Source organism: Lynx canadensis, chromosome C1, assembly GCF_007474595.2.
Source record: "Lynx canadensis isolate LIC74 chromosome C1, mLynCan4.pri.v2, whole genome shotgun sequence".
NCBI classification, from domain to species: Eukaryota; Metazoa; Chordata; class Mammalia; order Carnivora; family Felidae; genus Lynx; species Lynx canadensis.
The window spans coordinates 28763706-28775183 of NC_044310.1; the positions used below are offsets into that span (position 1 = coordinate 28763706).

Here is an 11478-nt window from a genome sequence, read left to right on the forward strand (position 1 = left end):
AACCCGGTCCACCTCGGCCAACCAGCGTCCTCAGAGCGTCCAGGTCTTGCCTTATTTGGAGGAGGGAGGGCATTCAACTTGTATCTCTGTCTTGGGGGAGTTCGAAGTGCTGGGAAAAGATGTCATGCCTTTTTTTTTTCTTCCCCCATTTGGGAAAAAGGCGTCTGGAGCTATTCCTTTAGTTTACGGAACTGACAACCAAGGATGGTGAGTACAAAGGGTGATGGCCCAGGAAAGAGTCAAAATATTAATAACGGGCTTGGTTGGCACTGTCCTCCAGTCCCCTGCCCTGGGGTTCGTGTGGCCGGGAAGCCTGATGTCTCTGTTTCAGCAGTGGGATCAGAACCAGCTTTCAGAGCAACATAAGCCAGGGGTAATTTTTAGCACAGACGTAACTTTCTAGTTCTTTTTCCCTACCCCTCATTTTTCAGTTGCCTTTAAAGAGGCCGCAGAGAGCTGAAAAACAAATCCAAGTTTAAAGAGACAAGTGCAAAAATGCAAACCGGGCAAGGGGACAGAGCCACCAGCTGGACAAAATGTGCCTGGAAAATAGCATCCTCTGCTTGGCAGGTGCTGGGAATTTATGGCTGAGTTTTGCAGACTTTCACCACGTTACGAGCCAGCTCAGGAGACCCTCATAAAACCCTGCTTATATGAAAGAACAAACTAGCTGATAAAAGTCAGCTGCTGCCTATAAACGCGCTGTGGGGATTGCAATTGAGTGGTGGATTTATTAGTCTGGGCTCTTTGTGCAAGTTAAGAACTACTGCCCACGGCAGAATCGGGAAGGGTTGCTCTCTGCTCACATGACGACAAGCGGGCCATGCTCACCCCTCCCCGGTTACTTTCTCCATTAGAGACCGGAGGGAAGATTCTCGCTGAGATTAGGTTGCTTGGGATCTACTCTTACACTCCCCTTTCTTCCCTCCCACAAAAACCTACTAAAAGAATCAAGTCACTCTCCATCTGCACTCCACACGTCCTTTATGACAGCAATTCTAACATGGGCTTACCTATCTGCCTGGCCCGCTGGACCATGTACTTCTGTCTCTTTGTATCCCCAGCAATCGGTTCTGTGCTGGGCACGCAGGGAGGCCTCTGAAGGAATGAATACAGATCTGGCAGACTATAAGGTGCCATATGCAGAAGTTACTCCCAGCCCTCTCTCTCTGCTGCTTTTTCTTAGGATTAAAGCCATCTTTCTTTCTCTTTTTTTTCTTTTCTTTCTTTCCTTCCTTCTTTCTTCTTTCTCTTTCCTTCCTTTCCTTCCTTCCTTTTCTTTCTCTCTCCCTTCTTTCTTTCTCTCTCCCTCTCTCTCTTTATTTTTAAATGTTTATTTACTTATTTTGAGAGGGAGAGAGAGAATCCCAAGCAGGCTCTGTTGTCAGCACAGAGCCCACCCCGAGGCTCCGGCTCACAAACTACCGGATCATGACCTGAGCTGAAAACATGAGTTGGACGCTTAACCAACTGAGCCACCCAGGCGGCCCTGGATTAAGGCTCTTTCTTTAAAAAAAAAAAAAAGAAAAAAATTCTTTTAATGTCTATTTTTGAGAGAGAGAGAGACAGGGAGCGAGCAGGGGAGGAGCAGAGGGAGACAGAGTCCAAAGCAGGCTCCACACTCTGAGCTGTCAGCACAGCGCCCGACGTGGGACTCAAACTCACGAACTGCGAGATCATGACCTGAGCCAAAGTCAGCTGCTTGACTGACTGAGCCACCCAGGTGCCCCCCAAGGCTCTTTCTTAAAGAATGACCCTGCAACAGAATAAAGGTGCTTGATAAGAATGCAGGCATTTAGCCCCTCCTCACACAGGCCAGATCAGAATCTCTGGGGCTGGGGCCCTAATATGCTGTACCAGGTACCAGTCTCAGAAAAAAAAAAAAAAAAAAAAAAAAAAAAGGCTTTCTTTTGCACTCTATAGAAAACCAAGCGGCGTTCAGGAATGATGGGGAGAGAGAGTGCCTGGAAGATAAAACCCATCATTCCTTAAGGACTGGCTATCTCCTCCCAGCCCTGGCATTAAGGGCAAAGGTGCAGGACTCTGGCAGACGGTCTAGGAACTCACTCCTGCCCTCCTGGCTATGGGTCCAGAAGGGGGGCTAACTGGCAAGGTCACGGCCACCCAGAGAGAACCCTGCCTGCTTTCATGTGCCACTGCCGCACCTGATGGGGTCAGCACTGCACTCACCTCTGCGTGGAATCCTGTCCCATGCAGGACCCCCACTCCTTGTCACAGCTGAGTGGGGTGGCTGGGGGCATTTTGCCCTCTGCAGCAGAGGGGAAATGGTGGTGAAGGGAAAAGACTCCTCTCATCAGAGCCCAGAAAACCCTGATTCAAATGTGGCGATGTCACTGATAAGCCATGGCGCTTAGGAAAACGCACCAGGTCTCAGAGCCTACTTGTTTCACGGCTTGTTGTTAAAGAGGATCACAGAGCTACCCGTTTAGGTGACTCAGAGTCTGTAGTAAATTTCCACCCCCTTACATGTTTACAAATTTGCCCAAACCCCTTACATGTCTCCTCATCACTTAGGTCCTGTAAGGACCTATACCGTCATCTCCATTATACACACGAACAAACTGTAGAGGAGAGAGGATGTCCCCAAGACTAGCTGGTGAGAGGCTGAGCTGAGACTTGAACCCAGGTCTGGGTCACTCACGATTCAGCACACTTTCCCAAGTGTATTATCTTCCTCTCCTCCCTGAGCTTGTTCCTCTAGATGCACGCCCTCCCAGGCGAATGTGCACAGAGAGAAGGGACCGACAACTCAGCACTCGGACAGCTGGGGATGGTACCTGGCTCCTATCATCCACATTAAAGTCAGACAATGAAGTCACCATGCAATCTGGACACTCTTTGGGCAGGGCAGAAGTCCTCTTCAGAGCCTAGGATGATCCCACCGGCTTTGAAAAACCCCTTCTCCACCATGAGAATTTTGAGGTCAAATTCTAAACGTGGATGCGGTAGAGACAGGAAAGAAAGAATCCTAAATTCTTCATTTCATCCCAACAGATTGTCTCATTGACAGGGAAGGGGTTCTGACCCCCAAGAGTCTATTTCCCCAACTAAAGGAAACAGAAAAGAGCTCCCATCTAATATCTCAACCCCTATGCTATGGCATGCTTAAGGAGGGATCACTGGAAGCATTCCTGCTATGAGTCTGCTTAGTTTAGAAGTTAAATAGGAGTCCAGTAAAAATACCAACAGACTTCTTTCTTTATTGGGGGTGAGCCGGTGCAGTGGGATTAGCTAGTTGAAAAATTCCAGGGAAAACAGACATAACGAACGGGGGTGGGAGTACAGGAAGGTGGTGGAAACCCATAAGACACTAAGACTTTGAAAACAACCTAAATGTCCGTCGGTAAGGGGCTACTTAAATAAACTATGGTATACCCAAACAACAGAAAAATATGCAACTATTCTAGAAAAAATTAAGGAAGCTCTTTATGTATTCACATAGAATGATCTTCGAGATACAGTAATTGGGGGAGGGGGGAGAGGTGCAAAGCTGAGTACACAGTATGCTACAGTTTGTACAAAATTTGGGAGAAAACAAAAAAACCCATTTGCTCGTTATATTAGTTATCTATTGCTATGCGACAAATTACCCCAAAACTTAATGGTTTAAAACGAACGTTTATTATGTTTCCATGGGTCAGGAATCCGGCCACAGCTCAGCTGGTTGCCTTTGTCTTAGGTCCTCATGAAGTTGTAGTCGAGCTGTTAGCTGGGGCTGTGTCTCACCAGAAGGCTTAAGTCACAGGGGTGCAGGGGTTCTGCTTCCAAGCTCAGTCACGCGATTGCTGGGCAGGCATCGGTCCTCTCACACAAGCTCTCCACAGGGCCGACTTGGAACACTGCAGCTGACTTCTCCCAGCGTGAGGGAGCCAAGAGGAGGGATGGACCAGGATGGAGGCCTGCAGTCTTAACAGCTAGTTTCAGAACGAACACCCCACCACTCCTATAGAATCTAGGGCGCTGCCCCCCTCCCAGACCTACAAAATTAGGGTCTAAATTTAACAAGAGCCCAGTGATTCTATACACGTTAAAGCTTTGAGAAACACTGGTTTAAATCTCTCCCTGGTTGAACGATTAAACCTTTCTAGGGATCTCTTTCATCTGTCCTCCAGAGCACATCATAAGGCTGACACCCAATGTCTTTAAGTTTTATTTATGATTATTAACGTATGTGATAGATTTTTTAAATTCCTGGGAGAACGTCTACCATATTGTTAAAAACAGTAGACAGTGTGCATTTTCACTTTCTTTAATACTTCAATCTTCTACAATGAGAATGTACAATCTTTATAAGTAGAAATACATGAAGATTTTGAAAAACAAAAGATATAATACATTCCTAAAATTGTATATGAGATGTACACTGGTGTATATTGTGTTGAGCTATTTTTAGAGATACGAAAGTGAAAAGATGGCTAAAAAAGTTTTTTTGAGTTTATCTAGGGACACCTGGGTGGCTCAGTCAGTTAAGCATCTGACTTCAGCTCAGGTCATGATCTCGTAGTCTGTGAGTTCGAGCCCTACATCGGGCTCTGTGCTGAAAGCTCAGAGCCTGGAGCCTGCTTCAGATTCTGTGTCTCCCTCTCTCTGTGCCTCTCCCCAGCTCATGCTCTTTCTCTCAAAAATAAATAAAAATTTAAAAATTTTAAAAATAATAAAAAAGTTTATCTAAAAAAATAATAATCAAAAAAATAAAAAGTTTATTTAACAGTATATACCAATGATGCCACATTTGTGGGGTTTTTTTTTAATTTGTGGATATGGACACAGAAAGAGCCATATATCAAAATATCTCTGATGGAGTTTGTGTTTCATACTTTTCTACCTTTAAAATTTTTCCTACAATTTTCCTCTGATTTTTTAAAAAGCATATAGATCACTTTTGTAGTAAAAAAAAAAAAAAAGTCATCTTCATTTTAAAAATATCTACACTCTTTATTAAGCCTCTCTACATCCAGTGACCCAGATTTTCCCACAGCCTAGGAAGCTGACAGGTCTGGAAGTACCCAACCATTTCACAGATGAAGGCACTGGGCTTCAGAAATAACGCTGATGGCCTGATTCTGGGCGCTCTTCTCCCACCGTGCAGCTACTCCAAGATCAGAGGGATGTGGAAAATCAGGTGCCAGCTTTGGTCAGAAAAAAACCCCCATCATTTTAGCAGTCTTACTATGCCCAGTTACTTAACTCTCAGACAGGGAACAGAGGAACACCATCGAAGACAAAGCACTGAGAATGATTCACGCTGCGCCACCTCCCCCTGGTGGCGGACTCCGGAAACTGAATGACGACGAGGAGCTAAAGCAGCTGGACAATGATAGACGACTCTGACTTACGAGTTTTCAAACTTTACGATGGTGCAAAAGCAATACGTGTCCACTGGAAACCGTACTTCAGATTTTGAATTTGGATCTTTTCTCGGACTGGCAATACGCGGTCCGATCCTCTCTTGTGACACCGGGTGACAGCAGCAAGCCCCAGCTTACGGTCAGCCCCAAGTTCACAAGGGTACACAACTTATACAGCCACTCCGTGCCCATACCACCCTTCTGTTTTGCAATCAATTACACGAGATATTCAACACTTTATGGTACAACAGGCTTGGTATTCAATGATTTTACCCAACTGTAGGCTAATGTGAGTGTTCAGGGCACATTTAAGGCAGGCTAGGCTGAGCTATGACATTTGGTAGGGTAGGTGTATTAAATGCATTTTTGACTCACGATATTTTCAACTTACATGATGACATTATCAAGATGTAACACCATTATAGGTCGAGGAAGATCTGTACTGTCTTCCATCAATATCACCCTTATTTCTTTAAATCATCAAGAAGAATCATCTTGCGTCAGGGAATCAGGCACTGATACAAATACACATAACAGGGCCGGGTGTCAACCAAGCTCAGAGCTTTGGATGATGCTCAGAGGGATGCCACCCTCTCCCCCGTCCTTTCCTTCCCTACCACATCTGTGGCTGTGGCTCCTGCCCCCAGTGTTCTCTTGCACTGCCTTTCCTGCATTCTCTCTGCCTCCATCATCCATTCCCGAGCCTAGAAAAGGGCAAGGGGTGTCCACGTACTTTCAACCATGACAGAGCAGAGGGAGGCCGCAACATTAGAAACATCTAACACAACCCTCCCAAGGGCTACTCCTCCGGCCCCAGGCACTAATCTTTCAAGTATGTTAGGTTACAATATTGACATTTCTTTAGAAATACCAGAATGCACCAGTATCAGCCTTCAACCGTGTCTCACTAGTATGCTGATAAACACACCACTTCCTTACTCTTCCAAGAAGAAGGAAACATTCAGTAGGGTATCTGGAATAGGAAGAGAGAAAAACTGTGGCATCAGATTTATAAAAAATATGGAGGCACTGCAAGGGCATCTCTGTAAGACAGAGAGACACAGAGAAAGAAAGCAGACATGAAGGCATAAATGAAAACCAGTACCTTGTACAAGGGTTTGGTGTTCATCTTCTGAAATCCGGTCCCAGGCCTTGGGCAAAGCTTGGATGTTGGCCAAGTCTCCCCACTGGATGGAGGACAGGAGGCACTTTCTCTTCAGGTAACTTCCGGGAAGTTAAGGACTGCTCAAAAAGACAACGAAATATGCTGAAGGGAAAAATACCCTGGGGAGAGCTACGAGAAGCTAGAAGGGTAAGGGGTAGCTCTCTCGCACTCACCTATGTCACACATCTTTGCTGAGCACCTCTTCACTCACAGTGCTACAGGGCCAGAGGGATGAAACATCACCCCAACAATCTAGGATCTCACCACGCTGAGCAGAAAAACCAGAAAGTAGAAAGGGAGAATCTCAGGGACACAAAAAAGGAAACTCTGTGGCGGTTCAGAAGTTGAGTGACGAGTCCCTCCCATTTGGAGGGCCTCAGGAAGATTCCATCTGGCAAGAAAAGCATAAGGTGCAGAAGTGAGGAAGCATGGAATGGTTTCAGGGCCGAGTAAATCCTCCAATCTGGCCGGCTGGAACACGCACAGCAGTCAGAAAGGTGGCCGAGAAGGCAGGCTGAGCCAGAACACAAAGAGCACCGAAGACCCACATGGGGATTCTGGAAGCTGTCGAAAACTCCTCTATAAGCAACAGGCAGAACAAAGATGTCTTCAGGCTACCGTTGAGGTCCCTAGCCGGAGCCGGCTTAGAGGGAAAGAAGGCAGAGACAGAGAAACCTGTCAAGAGGCTGCACAGATCAAGGGGCCTCACGAGAGGCAAGAGACTATGGAAGAGGCAGTGCAGATAGAGAAGAAAAATACAAGAAGCGCCAAGGAAACGGATTCAAAACACCTGACAGGCGGCCGTGTGGACGTTGGGAGAAGAGTACCTGGCACATAGCGCTCAGTAACACTGGCTGCGGCTACTGCTCCCCCGCCTAGGCTGTCCCACTGCCTCCACAGCTGCCACCGCCACAGCTGCCACCAATGCAGTGAAAAAGGAAAGAGAGAGGGAGAGGGGGAAGGGGCTGCTGGAGTTCCCACACAATGATCACACAGGGTTGATCCTACACCTGGAGGGAAAGGGGACTGAGTGTGGCGGCGGGACCGAGGAGCTTGTGCTCCCAGGAGCGACCCGGCTGGAGGCAGCTGCCGGAAGCTGAACATCAAGGCTAGAAATGAGAATGAAGGGCGGATTGGGGAGTTACTCAAATGAAGGCAGAAACTGAAGCTAGAGCGGAGATGCGTGATTCAGGCAAGACTTATGAGAGGGGCGCCTGAGCGGCTCAGTCAGTGAAGCGGCCGACTTCGGCTCAGGTTGTGAACTCATGGTTCAGGAGTTCGAGCCCTGCATTGGGCTCTGTGCTGACAGCAAGGAGCCTGGGGCCTCCTTTTGGGTTCTGTGTCTCCCTCTCTCTCTGCCCCTCCCCTGCTCACACTCCGTCTCTCAAAAATAAATAAACACTAGGAAAAAAAAAAAAAAAAGAATTGAGAGAAAAGGGCCAGAACTCCAATGAACTGGTGGTATTCCTGCAGCTCCCCTGGCTCCACACCACCCCAAGTCTTTCCTCCGAACTCAGCCAGGTGATACTGTGAGAAAACACAGGCTGATTATGTTATCCTTCTTCTCAAAACCTTCTAACAGCTTTCCACCTCACTCTGAGCAAAAGCCAAAATCCTTTCAAAGACCTCCAGGGCCCTATGAGGTCCAGCCCCATCTCTCTGACCGTGTCTCCTGTTAGGCTCCCCGTCCTCATCCGCTCTAGCCTTGCTGGCTTCCGCACTATTTCATGAACGTGTCAGGCATGCTCTCCCCCACAGGGCCTTTGCACTTGCGGTTTCCTCTACCTGGGACACGCTTTCCCCAAATATCACATGGCTCTCTCCTTCGCTCTCGTTAGGTCTTTTCTCAAATGCCACTAACCCAGTGAGCCCTCTCCTGCCCACCCTATTTCAAGTCAGGACTCAATGCTCATCCCTCACTTGCCCTGCTTTATTCTTCTCTAAGTTCAGAGATCAAAGAGAACTGACTGACCCATACTATGTAGTGGTATAATCTCACGAAAACTCAAAGACTTCCTGAAGCAGCTCTGGACGCTGCCTGAAACATGTGCAAAGGATACGAATTTCGATAATGTCTCTCAATATCTTGCAACCATTCCAACATGTCAGCCACCGAAGGGCTCACAACCGAAGCCTGGAGGACACCATCCATGCCAATCGTGTCTGCATGCTGCTCATAGGTCTGAAGCACTCGCTCCACGTGGCTGCTGACGGTGTCACGCACCTTGAGGAGGGCGGTTCTGGGGGAAAAGAAGTCTCGTATTAGGCAATATCATGAGAAAGGCCTAAGGCAGGGTTCCTCAACCTCAGCACACTCACATTTTGGCCTGGATGGTTCTTTGTGGTGGGGAGGTTGCCCTGTGTATTTTAGGACGTCGGGCAGCATCTTTGGCCTGCACCCACTAGATGACAGGAGCAAACCATGCCCCCACCCTCCCCGAGCTATGACGATCAGTAATGTCTCCAGGTATTGCCAAATGTCCCAATGGGAAAAATTGCTCCGGAGGCACAGACTACTGTGGATCCTCGGAAAGTTACTTATTCTCAATCACGTATAAAAATGGTCTGTCTTGCTCACTGCACACCCTAAGTACCTAGAACACGGACACTGGTACACACAATGACAAATACTTGTTCAATGGATGAATGAGCAGAACGGGTTCTTATGAGGACTAAGTGCAATAACACATATAAAATGCCCAGTAGGAAAGTGCCCACCTTATGGTAAATATTTTTATCATTCCACTGGTGACTCCAAGGGACCAGCCACCAAGAAGAAGGCTACAACTTCCAAAAGGACAAAGAATTCCCTAACCTAGAAGTGGGGCTTTCAAAACGTGTGGCCTTGACTCACAATTAAAAAACAGACTCAGGGGCGCTTGGGTGGCTTAGTCGGTTAAGTGTCCGACTTCAGCTCAGGTCATGAACCATGGGTTCGAGCCCTGCGTCAGGCTCTGTGCTCACACCTCAGAGCCTGGAGCCTGCTTCAGATTCTGTGCCTCCCTCTCCCTCTGCCCCTCACCTGCTTGCTCACTCGCTCTGTCTCTCTCTCAAAAACAAATAAAACATTTAAAAATTAAAAAAAAAATGCCAAAAAAAAAATAGACTTAAAGTAACAGCCCAATCCTCACAAATATGGTAACAACTGAAATAAAAGTACCTTAGAATACCACAACATAATTTAATTGACTGATGGTCTATCTCTTCTAATCAACTAAGAAACTAGGTCTGGTTCGTTGCTGTATTCCGAGCACCTTGCACTCGGCATCCCGTAAAGGCTTCATGAATGTATTCTGTACAAATGAATACAAAGAAGGGCCCCATCTTTGACCATTTTCCAAGTAGTCTATGGCACAGACTGTATACACTAGAACCTTCTCTTGCTCTAGTCAAGGAATGGCCTACATGCCCTGCCTCTTGTCTATCCTCAATACTTAGAACTCTTAGAGGGTCTCCCGTTCGGCATACTAAGAGTTTAGAGATGTGCTATGCTTGGGACAGAGACATCAACGTATAGCAGAACAGAGTGGCAGCGGACCACTCTGGCCTTGACGTCAGGTAAACTTGAGTTAGATCCCAGCTTTACCATTTACGAGTTGTGTGACCACAGGCAATCTGATGGAGCCTCGGTTTCCTCACCAGCAAAATGGGATGAAGTGAGGTTAAGTTAGAGATGCTGAAAAGATTTTATGAGATAATACCAGGGTAAAACCCTTGCCTCTTAGCACCTCTGAAGTTTAAAGTACAATTCCTCACTGCTTTTTACAAAAGAACTGTAGAGGGGGGCTAATAAGCTTTCTCCATGGCTTTTCTCTTCTCCTTTTGTAACTTCTCCCAAGGCCACCACTGCCATGCCTTACGGGGCAATGGAAATGCCATAAAATGACTTTCTGACAAGAGGTCCCATTGTGCAACAAATGGGGGGGAGGGTTGGAAGGAGGGAAAGGTTGAACAGAGGAGGGAAGGTTGGGACACCTCCAAATATGCTCTCAAGTAAGGGAGAAAACTCTCTTCTGACTGATACTGGCTACTTATTAAAGACCAAGTTTTCCCATTTTTCCGCCAAGAAGGAGCGGCACTGAACTCTTACAGCCTCTCCTCTAACTTGTCCAAGACAGTGTCGCCAGCCCACAGCTGCTTGCGCCTCAGCCGCTCCTTTAAGTCTGGGAAGGCCCGAAGTGGTGGCACGTCCTCAAACCGCAGATTCTGGGCCGCCTGCAGCTGCTCTGCCAGGTTGCTGAGGGACAGCAGGAGGGGCTGGCAGTCGCTTAGCGCACTCTGCCACAGGCCCTGCTGCTCCTCCACCACCGGGAAGCACTGCTTCAGGGCCTCCTGCACCGCAAGCAGAGGTTGGTCTTGGGTCATCTGCCGGGAACAAAAGCAGAAAGAAAAGAAAAGAAAAAAACCAACAACAGCATTAGGGCCGCAAGTGGGCGGGAGAAGTACCGGGTCCAGGAGTGATTCTCGTGTTCAAGTGAGGTTCAGCTAAGCCAGGGTCTCCTCGCGGGGGGCTGTCCATCCCTTCCGACATGAAGTCCTGGCGCGCGGCGCTGTCTTACCTTCAGAGGGGCTCTCGGAGGCCGGGCCCTCGTCTCCCACCTCCGGAAGGGTGTCCGCTCTACCCGTCGGAGGAGGTGAGTCCGCGGCTAAGGCAGTCTCCGCGGTTTCAGACCGCGGGTTCCGCAGGCCGGAGGGCTCTCTCCAAACGCGTGCTTCCCGAGCCAGAATCTTGTCTCCTTTCCTTGAAGCTGCCTTTCCGTAAACCAGCGAGAAAACTGAAAGCTAACACCGTCAAACTTTGAGGACCCGCCAGGGCTGCCCCCAAGCGCCCGCAGTCTCGCTGCGCATGCCCCTGCGAGGCTGCTTAGTCGCGAACCTATGTCGTCACCGCAATGCCTTCTGGGTGTTGTAGTCCTACATGTGGACGGGCGGCCTGGTCGCGGA

General features: G+C 48.1%; 1 protein-coding gene across 2 annotated transcripts; it reads right to left on the bottom strand.

The window, feature by feature from the left end:
* Window positions 1-4931: 4931 nt before the first annotated feature.
* CC1H1orf109 (chromosome C1 C1orf109 homolog) lies at window positions 4932-11390 on the bottom strand. Of its 2 annotated transcripts, XM_030326231.1 has the most exons (5): window positions 11094-11389; window positions 10625-10899; window positions 8595-8774; window positions 6475-6593; window positions 4932-6342 (listed from the first exon to the last, which is right to left on the bottom strand). In XM_030326231.1, exons 2-5 carry the CDS (start codon window positions 10897-10899, stop codon window positions 6305-6307), a joined length of 612 nt encoding a protein of 203 aa, XP_030182091.1. In that variant the 5' UTR covers window positions 11094-11389; the 3' UTR covers window positions 4932-6304. The 2 variants fall into 2 exon arrangements, with proteins under 2 accessions (XP_030182091.1, XP_030182090.1); XM_030326230.1 differs by having other exon boundaries at window positions 4932-6593; window positions 11094-11390.
* Between the last annotated feature and the right edge of the window lie 88 nt (window positions 11391-11478).

What these genes read in the sequence shown, in the direction of transcription:
- CC1H1orf109 (XM_030326230.1), bottom strand. Translation starts at nt 10,899, where the DNA reads ATGACCCAAGACCAACCTCTGCTTGCGGTGCAGGAGGCCCTGAAGCAG. An exon ending in GACAAGTTAGAGGAGAGGCT is followed by an intron (nt 8,775 to 10,624) that starts GTAAGAGTTCAG and finishes CTTTTCCCCCAG; the next exon opens with AACCGCCCTCCTCAAGGTGC. An exon ending in GAGAGACATTATCGAAATTC is followed by an intron (nt 6,594 to 8,594) that starts GTATCCTTTGCA and finishes ACTTCCCGGAAG; the next exon opens with TTACCTGAAGAGAAAGTGCC.